The 10,492-nt window shown below is 36.6% G+C and overlaps 1 protein-coding gene across 1 annotated transcript; it reads left to right on the top strand.

Moving 5' to 3' along the window:
• The first annotated feature begins 3,059 nt into the window (after positions 1–3,059).
• aire (autoimmune regulator) lies at positions 3,060–10,031 on the top strand. Its single transcript, XM_015372505.1, has 13 exons — positions 3,060–3,613; positions 3,807–3,981; positions 4,088–4,228; positions 4,776–4,841; positions 4,923–5,060; positions 5,221–5,318; positions 5,412–5,533; positions 5,615–5,684; positions 5,904–6,035; positions 6,129–6,250; positions 7,780–7,858; positions 7,953–8,051; positions 8,907–10,031. The coding sequence occupies exons 1-13, from the start codon at positions 3,467–3,469 to the stop codon at positions 8,988–8,990; spliced, it is 1,473 nt and encodes a 490-aa protein (XP_015227991.1). The 5' UTR covers positions 3,060–3,466; the 3' UTR covers positions 8,991–10,031.
• Positions 10,032–10,492: the final 461 nt, after the last annotated feature.

The following is a 10,492-nucleotide window of genomic DNA, read 5'->3' as shown; positions in this document are numbered from 1 at the left end:
TCTCTCTTTTATAGAACAAATGGTTCTGTGGTATAAAAAAAATAAAGTACAAATAACAAGGACAGCTTACTGTCCCAACCTCCTGTCCCTCCAAATTATCCTCTGCTCTTCCTCCTTGCTTCCCTCTTTCTCTCTCCTTTCAGCCTCCCCATCCCTCCATCCCGGTAATACACATATAACAATCCACTGTAATGCACTGCACTGTATATAATAATGTAATATGTATGTTGTGAACGTCCCTCTGTAGAAGTGGTCTTTGTTCATCTGTATGAATAGTGTAATAATGTTTAATGATTAATAAATTACAGATTAAAGGGCTTCACCTTCCTAACCATCTACATTCACCTGGCAGCAGAATGTTGTATCTTGTTTTTACTTCACTTTAGCTCTGTTTTTTGTTTCATAACCCACCACCATTTACTTTACAATTCAATTATCTTCAAGTTGAACTCATTTTAGTTTCAGCCTCCTCCATTATAGCTCAACTCAGTTCAGTGCAATTTATTACAGCTGGATTCATTTCGGTTCAGCTAAGTTCTATTCAGTTGCGCTCATTTCAATTTCATTACTTGGAGTCAGATTAAATTCATTACAGTAGAATTAATTTCAGAAAATTTATTTAGATGATATTCAGCATAATTAAGTTCAAATACATTTTGATATTAATTCAGTTATTAAATCCACCATCTATACCTGCATATCCTTGTGGGTTATCTCTATGGATCATTCAAGTCTTTTGAGTGTCACAGGGTAACACTGAGAAAACAACCATACATGTACACCCACACACATAGGCAGTTATTACTCAAAAGAATAGAAATAGCCATTCAATATGTGTCTTGTTTTTAGGCTGTGGAGAAGGGAAAGCTAGGGTATCCAGAGTACACCTAAGCATACTTTAAAATATGTGTACTATGCATGATGCTACTGATGGTATAACCATATAGCCCCTAGTTAATAATGGTTTAAGTTAATTAATTTAAGCGTATACCTGCCCTGTGAAGAAGTGACAACCTGTCCAAAATGAAACCCTCCTGCCACCAAATGAATATTACAGACCAGCTCCCCTGTGACCCTGCATGGAGAATACTTTATAAACAATGCTATTCCTTTCAGTTCATGTCAACGATGATTCAGCTCAATTCAAATCTGATTAAACTTAGATTAGGTGTAAATCACTTTTATTCAAATTTGATTACATTTGCTTGAATTCAACTCATTTCTGACACCTGATAAATTCCAGTTTATAAAAAATGTCAACAATCACCAACTCGCACTGAAAAAAGTGGTTTACCATTTCCTTAGAAAAAGCTGGGTAACTTTTTGCACAAAGAAATGCTTTGTAAATTTCACTCCATAAAATCTAAGTTGATTTTAATTACTAAGAAGTTGATTTAACAAAAAAAAAAAAAAAAGGAAAATTTACTACCAAATTCCTCTTATCAAAAAAGATGTACGTTTTTTTTGCAATTAACATAACAGTCATGTTTTTTGTACTGCTGGAGGAAGCTGGTGTGCCTAGAGATAACCCACACATAGACGGGTAGAACATGCAAACTTCATAAAGAAAGACCTCAGGTCAAGAATCAAACCTCGAGCCTTCTTGCTTCTTGTGGCATAGTGCAGCCACACTATTTCTGACCTACTGGTTAGGCAAGGAAAAAAGCACCAAGTTTGCTCCTAATATCCACGCACATTTTACATGCATCTATCAAGTTGGAAACTTATTTAAATTGTTTTGTTAATAATATTTGGTAAAATTGATTTAATTGACATTGAATTGAAAATGTGTCTTTTGAATAATACATGTGGAGTCTTTGCCTAGTGAGTTAGAGCAGTGTGCTTGTGCTCTGAAAAGGTTGCAAGTACCCAGTGCAATCCCCACAGCCTGCATTCTGATTGCTCCCCGGGCGCCAAACAATGGCAGCCCACCGCTCCCCAAGGGGATGGGTCGAAATGCAGAGAGTGAATTTCCCCATTGTTAGACAATAAAGGGACTTAATTTTTTATTTTTTTTTTTTACAAATAAAAGGTGTCAAAAGGCCCTTACATGACAATTTGAAGATCTTCAGGAAATTAGATGAAAACAGATAATATTTACAACACCAAAAATTCAAATTTTTTCAGTGCTGGGGCCTTTATAGGATAAAAAAAATAAGAACTTATTACATCTAAAATAGTCCAGTGCATCACTACAATCACATTGTAAAACCATATCCTTTGTAGTAAAAAAAGATAATAATCTTGTAACTCGGTGTACAGTAACATTATGGTAAGTTTTCTTCTGGTCTTTGTATATTCAGAAAACATATAATGATCTTTTCCCTTTCATTTTCATTTTTCACAGTTATGTTTGGTTCAAATGAACTAACACCCTCAATTTTTTTTGTAAATGAATGGATTTCTTACATTTATGACCTTGTCTAACCATTAAGTGGTTTATACACTCTTAATGTATAAGAAAATGTATTTAGTGAAAAAAACAAAAAAACAATTATAGTTTATCTTCAAGTTTTATATTCCGGATAATTTAACTCCCTACTGCACATTCAGAATGTTTTTATAGAATATAACCTAAAATATTCATGGTCAATTTTCATCCCATTTAAATGATAATAATCTAATTTCAATGTTAGAAAAACATACAAATTATTCTTATTATGGAATAAATCTAGAATTTAACTGGTTATTTAACTGAAAGTAGTGAACAATTAGATAATAACTCAGACCTTTCTTACTAAAAAAGTGCACCCCTTAATCTCCTGCGGCCATTTATATTTGGTGCTGTGTAGATGAAAAACACATGTTAAACAGACACATTTTACTACCAAACATAACAAATACTTAAATTTTTATTTTTCTCTTGTTAGAGCACATTTTTTTTCCATAGCCCTAAATGATCAAAAGCAGCTGTAATGAGGCCATTTCAGCCAAATGGAGCCGTCAATATATATTTTTTTTAAGTTTGGTTCAAAGTGATAATTATCACACTAATGCTGAGATCTCTGCAGTGAGTCAGAGTCTGAAAACCTGATAGTTGAGGGGAAGTTGAAATGGAAAGAACCTTTTAGAGGAAAACTCTGATTGCGACAGAGCATGTCACCTGACCACGCTCTGCAGACGGAGGAGGACAGGTATTCCCCTGGTTAAAGTCAGTTAGTGTCGTTAGTGGATAAAAACTCCACAGAAATCTAAAGAACTCTTCTTCTGACTCTCTAAGGTCTGTCTCTTGGTCTCATAGGGTCCTCGGTTGTACTTAAACAGTGACATGCAAATGGTTATGCATTTACAGAAACAGGGGAAATAGTATAAGATGCACAATTTATCTTGGTCTTCTTAAAGAGTGCTCATTTTGAGAATTACCTTACATGAGAAGGACACACCTCCTGGGCCCAGGGTGCTAGATGTACGGTCTCAGGCCTGGTCCACTCCTCACTTGAGTTCTTGTTTACACTTAAATCGGATCATGTCCAGAGTGGAGGTCTTCAGGGACGACACCCTTCACGCTCTGCTCCGCGAGCTGCGTACTGACATAGCAATGGCTGTGGATGACCCTTTCCCAATCGTTTACGGCTTAGCAGACAAAAACATCATCACTGAACAACAGCTGCAGGTAAGGAGCAGAAATAGATGCCAGAACTTTTACTTTAGAAGTTACATTCTTTAATTTAGATGTTTTTAAAGCCGCATTTCTATTGATTGTTCTACACGTCTAGTTGATTTAGATTTTCAGAGGGCATTTTATTGATCACACAAATTGATTTCCAATTTCATACCCAAATGCTAACGCATTTTCCTTTCTTTAGGATACTCTTAAGAAGGAAGGTAGTGAGGGGATTCACAAAGCCATGTATTCTCTCCTGTCATGGCTTTTGGAGCAAAGCAGACAAACACTTCAGTCTTTCTGGAGCAACTTATCCAAGGACTACAATATGGACAGCTACCCAAAACTGAAGACCCTTCTGACTAACTTGAATACCAGTATGTCAATTCCATAATTCTTTAAAGTACCTCTTTCTTACAGAAGGGTTGTTTGACTTAAACTGACTCCAATTTCTTTATGTATGTTACTACTAACCCCCTCTAGGACAGGAAGGTCCAAGGACCAAAACCGAAAACAGGTCCTCTGGAGGAGGCAAAGCTTCTCACAGCAAGAAGAGGAGCCGTAAGGAAGGGGGGACAGCGTCCCAGCACTCAGAGTACCATGCCAAAACAAGTGATGGCACAGGTCATCTAGTTCTGTGTTCTGTGCAGTTTTACTTCACGGCATCCAAGCAGTTGCCACATACCAGACTTAAAGGTAGAGTGGAGGATTTTAGTGAATTGTTGAAAAGACCTTCGACTTAAACAAATGTACATGCACAGCCCTGTACCCACTCCCAAGAGGGAGCGCATATTAAACGAGTGCGAGAGCATGCATTAGTCCATTTCACCTCGTGCACGTTCTGTTTAAAAGTTGCTGTTTGTATCGCTCATAAAAGCTTACTTTTTAAAAGAAGATTTGCAATTTTTGGACTATGTAAGACACGCCACCGTTAAGTGAAAATGGGGACGAGCACGTAGGACGGCCTAGCGTAAACATATCACCACAATGATTGACAATTACGAGGACCACTTACTTTGATGATCCAACAGGAAAAGAAAAACATCCTCCACTATACCTTTAAATAAACAAACCTATGCAAAAATGATGACAATCCTTTTATTAAGCGTGTTGACATTTAGGAAACTTAACTTCTCTTTTCCCCCTTTTTTTTTTTTTTTTTTTTTACCAGTGAATAAAGTCAGGCTATACAGAGTGAAGAGTGAAGCTCAAGCCATGCAGCTGCCAACTGGAAATAGTAATATAGTACATTTCTAATTTAAATCAACCTGCATTTGCTCTTGTTTCATGTCAGATACTTATCAAAATTCTGCCATAGGTCTGCAGGTGGTATCTCCTTCTGTTCAGGAAGGGGTAGCCCGTTCCTCTTTTTCATCTTCCTCCTCGTCAGATCAGCCATTAAGCCAGGATAAAAAAGAAAGCATGCAAATCAAACAGGAATATACTGCAGTGGATGGTAAGCCACTGAAACACTGACTTTGTCACTTTTTAAGTTGCCAAATATCCATCTGGTCCCATGATTTTTTTGTTAAACAAGATCGATGCAAAATATACTGTTTTACTGATTTAATTCTTGATAATAGATTTTAATGATAAACTATATTTTCTGTAAACAGGGCAGACCAGAGAGTGCTTTAAAGAGAAGTCTAATGAAGAAAGGTCCAAATCTGCCAGTGCCAAGTTTATCCACCAGGGGGAAACAAACACAATCATGGTAATCCAATCCTCTACCAGTGTTTAGAGGAACACTGCTGCTGTATTTCTCACCTGGTCTGAGCTGTATGTGTGTGTGTGTCGATGTGTTTAGATACACTCTAATGATGATGAGTGTGCGGTGTGTAAGGATGGTGGGGAGTTGATTTGCTGTGATTGGTGTCCTCGGGCCTTTCATTTGACCTGCCTCAACCCTCCACTCACTTCAATACCCAGGTACACAATCAAAGAGGTAATTGTGAACAGTTTTCAGATAATGGGCATTTTTTGTTAATAAAAATATGTTGTAATTTACAGTGGCTCTTGGAAGTGTGAGGGGTGCTATGGGCTTAGAGTTAAAAAAGAAACTTCTGTACAGCCTGTAGAGGTGTGTATCTGAAGCATGTCATTCTAAAATAGCTACTGTACTCATCTAAAAATATATATTCATTCAGACATAAAAATAAGGAAATGTTTTTATTTATCTGCAAACATTATATTGAAATTATAACAAAATCCCAATTATGTTCCTGACTATAGCTATCCTCTTTAACCTAGGCTTTATTTAAAGGAGATAATCTGTTTTGTTTTTTGTTTTTTTGCTCAGGTTCTCCCCTCCCAGCCTCAGCAAACAAGCATAAACCTTAATAACTCCAACTTAGACAACCCATTCATCTCATTATCATCCTCCCTCACAAGTGTCACTCCCTCAATCAAGGTGTCGAATGGCAAAAAACAGGTAAGGAACTTTATTTTTATATTTCTATCAGCCCCTCATCTTTTTTGTCTTTTTTATTTTTACCCTGAATTACATTTTACTCTGTGTACCCAGTGCTCAGGTGGTGATCTGGTTGCTGTGAGGGAGGTGTGTGGTGTTTGCTACCTCGCTGGAGGAGACCTGACTCATTGCCTTCAGTGTCGAAAGCATTTCCATTCACACTGCCACTTCTCCAAGTAAGGCAGCCACACATTTCTTCTTTCTTAGTGAGATGATGAATATTTTATATGAAAAACAAATCCTAGGAATATGATGTACAATGCCTTGCAAAGATGTTCCCATCTATCAAACATCTCCTCATTTTGTGTTTAAACTAAACCTGATCCTTATGGACATTTAGTGAGAGAAGTTGTTGTTAAGTGAGGGCCACAAGAGCTCGCCATGTGCAGTTTGCCACAAGCTATGTAAACAACACAGCAACCACACAGATAAAGGTTCTCAGAAGTGATGAAAATAGAAATGTTTGCAATTCACACAAAGCACTGATTGCTTTGCAAAACATGCACTGCACATTGGACAAACCAAATATACCCAAAGTAAAACCCTAGTGGCAGCATTATGCTGCAGATGTGCTTATCTCATGTGATAACATCAGATAGAGTGCTTTGCATTAGTATAAGTACTAGTGAAAGGCACTATATGTTACAACCACCTCCTTAAACCTTATAGAATACATCATCCAATAATATAACCCTCTCCTTCTGACCCAAACAAAAGTAGGGAAAATATCTTACAAAAATAGTTTATAAAATTATGGAAACATTTCTTACAATCCAACAAAACAAGACAGGAATGAATTAAACTTATGGGGTACTTTCTCCTCTCCCCATTCCCAAGAATGAGGAGATTTTTTTTGATTAAAAAAGCAAAACAAAAAGGACATGGATAATTAATTTAAAGCTTAAAAGTAAGGAATACACTTTTAAAATGCTTCTTTGGGACCCTTTTAGTCAGCCAGTCTGTGTAGGAGCATAGATTTAATTTAAAAACAAACCAACACACAAATAAATGTAATCAAACAAATATATGGGCTAACATACATTCTCAATGAGAGATTTAACCACTGCAATAAAAGGGGAAATTATTCAGAGGTTTTAATGACAACTGTTTTATCTCTTCCAACAAAATATGCTCATAGTAATAATCACTCATTGTTATTCGGATTTTCAGTTTTGTGTCAATAACCCTTATTGGGGTGATTCATATCCCGCAATGGGATCATGTCCCTAATTTTTCAGAACCATTGATTTGCACCATGCAGAGTAAATTTCTTGGAGCTCCCCCCCTTTCAGGCCGGTATTGATCAACCATAGCATTACATTAAGAGTGTGTCAGGAGAGTCAATTCTCAAATGCGGGCTAATGGATTGCAAATGGATCTTTGCAGATGTAACTCTGGGTCAATACTTTTAGAAAATGATGCTAAAGTTGTTCATGTTAAAAGCAAGGTAGATCTCTAGGGTTTTCGTTGCTCAATCTGCCTCATACTGGTTGTGGCTTTAAAACCAACCAAACCATATGAGCTTACTACAACCTGTAATGAATTTGGAGCTAATGTTTTATGTGCAGCTAAGTGTAACATGCCAGATGAAAGGGTTTAAAGCTACCTGTCTTTCAATGTTCACATTACATATTGATTGAGAGAAACCTGACACACTTCAGAACGGAGCAGTCTGACTCACCCACGATGCTTTTGTACTTCAAAGAGGGAGATCCGTCTGCTGGTCCTGTTCCAGACCGTGGGGCAGCTCTTCAGAGAAAGACACAGAGCCCAGAGGCATGCAGGTGTGTCTACAGACATTTACAAAAGAGACAAAAGGAAAGAAAAGCCTATATAAGATGCATTGTGATTTATGTATTCTTTCTGGTTTCTGTCTAGCTTGCACCAACAGCCCAGACCTCATTCAGTCAAGAACAGAACGCTTCGTTCACTGAACCGGTCATCAATAAGGATGAACTAGACTCGATCCTAGGAGATGTGAGTGAGGCGCTGTCACGTACCAAATGTGATTTAAATGTAGAAACAAAATAGTTGCTTCTCCTCTTCTCAGAGAGTAAAGAAGAAATAATGCTAATTAAAGATTTATAATGGAATATAGAGTTAAATTTTATTGTCATTACATGGTCACAAGTACAAAGCAATAAAATTAAGTCTCTGCATTTAACCCATTCCCTTGGGGAGCAGTGGGCTGTCATTGTGTGGCGCCCAGGTAGCAGTGTGAGGTTAACGGTCTTCCTCATGGAGCCAGAGTGCAGGCTGCGGGGATCGTACCGGGTATTTGCAACCTTCTCAGACCACTAGGCCAACACTCCCCATAATATACCAATGAACATGTTTAACATAGGAAACCGCATCTGAACAGGAGAACCAAACGTCTTATCTGTTTCTGCATTATTTCTGCCATGCTTTAAGTATATTTTAATTTAATAGTGATTTATGTTTTGCTTTAGTGCTGGATTAGCTATTTGACTAGAAATATTTAATTATATTTGCGCTTTCTTTAATATTGTTTTTTTACTTGATGTTGGCAAATAGTGATTAAAATATGTCTGCTACATTGCTTGATGTGTTACGCTATTTTTAATGAATGCGGTAGTGAAATGGCTACCTTATATTTGTTTTCCCATGTATATTCGTAGAGCAAAACTATATTAACATATCGGATGTGGTTGAAAGATATGGTCTGAGCTTTAACAGTAGATTAAATCAAGTCGCCACATCTGTCTTTAAGTTTGATTAATCTTGATGAACGCAGATAATATTAAATGCCTTTAGATCTGGATGTCTGATTGTAACACTTCATCTTTTCTTCTTTCGCTCTTTGAATCCCAGCAGAGCTCCATTGATGGCCTGTTGCAGTGGGCCTTCCACAACATGTCTAGACCGCTGTCAGACTCTCAGGGATGCTACAAGTGAAACATAACTGTCCACCCAGTGGTAGAGAATTTATCAACCTCTAATGTTTAATTGAGATAATTGAAATTAGTTCACCCAAAGATTTGTTCAAAGGTTGCAGCTTCTGTCTTCATGCCACTCTACCATTTTTATTTATGTGAATATTGAGTGTTATTTGCTGATTGTTTATTTTGTTTTACATGCTTTTAAAATGATTTTTTTTCTTTTACTACCCCTGTTTTATGTATTTTGTTGCATTAAACTTCTAATTCCTTTCAAAAGATTTTAAATTTTAACATGGATTTCCATGTTACAAACACAAACCTTAATGCATTTAGATAGGATTTCATGTGGTGCAAATAAGTGAAGATAAACATTGCAAAATTTTCCAAATTCAGACAGTCCAAGTTTTCAAAGCTTGTCACATCTAAATCATTTGATTGTACTCCTGGCTTGAAGTTTTTTAGCTGTTGTCCAGGTGGAAGTCTTTTACAACCTGTTTCCTGTTTGATTTCCCATGGATGGCCTGTTTGGCACTATTTATCCTCCTGACCAACCCTCACCAGCTTTTCCCATCCCAGCTAAAGCAAAGCATACTTCTGGTATAGTGCTATTATTACCCTTTTTTCATATAAGGGATGGTGTGTTTGAGAAAATGTGCATTCACAGATTTATGATGCAACATTTCAAGTTTGGTCTCATCTACCCATAGTTCCTATTTACATTTTAACAAGATTGTTTCCTTAATGGGTTGTGAAAAACTGCAAACATGACTTTTCATGGTTTTTGTTAAGCAGTGGTTTTATTCTTACCACTCTTTTATTAAATCCAGCAGTTCCACCAGTTAATGTAACCCTCTTGGCTGCTCCTCTGGTTTTCTAACCCATTCAAACAGCCAAGATATTGGTCCTGTTTAGGTTTGCTATTGTAATACATTCTATTTAACTTTCATTTGTTGATTCAAAAGCTCTATAAGAGATTTTTTGTATATCTGTTAGTCTATGTGATTCTTTAACAAACTTCTGATGTCCTCATAGAACAGCTGTACTGGATTTTGTTTAGGTAAATATACTGTCATATACTAACTCCTTAAATCAAATTAAAACCAAGGTATAGATTCCTTCTATTTCACACTTATCCACTTCTTACTCTGTAAAATATATAACCCATTGAAAATAGCTATGCTTAAATATTGAATTTGTTGTGGTCAGATTTGTTTTATTTTACATAAAGATTACAAAAAGAGAAATAACTGAATGAATTAAAAAACAAATAAAAGAATAAAAAATGTTTATCTATAAAATCTAAATATAAAATCTTTTTTTTAATGTTTGTCTTATGCCTGCTGCCCTAAAAGATTATTTTCAGATAAAGGTTTGTTTGTATCCACCCATACGCTAGCACAGAAACCCATGTTTTTGTATGGGCATATGTTGTTCTGCACAAACCACTAAAGCTAAATGTACACATTACACACGCACGCACGCACACACACACACACACACACACACACACACACACAC

This window comes from Cyprinodon variegatus, unplaced genomic scaffold (assembly GCF_000732505.1).
Source record: "Cyprinodon variegatus isolate N-32 unplaced genomic scaffold, C_variegatus-1.0 Scaffold73, whole genome shotgun sequence".
NCBI classification, from domain to species: Eukaryota; Metazoa; Chordata; class Actinopteri; order Cyprinodontiformes; family Cyprinodontidae; genus Cyprinodon; species Cyprinodon variegatus.
Note: the sequence above shows the minus strand (reverse complement) of the source record. Positions and strands in the feature narration are given on the sequence as shown.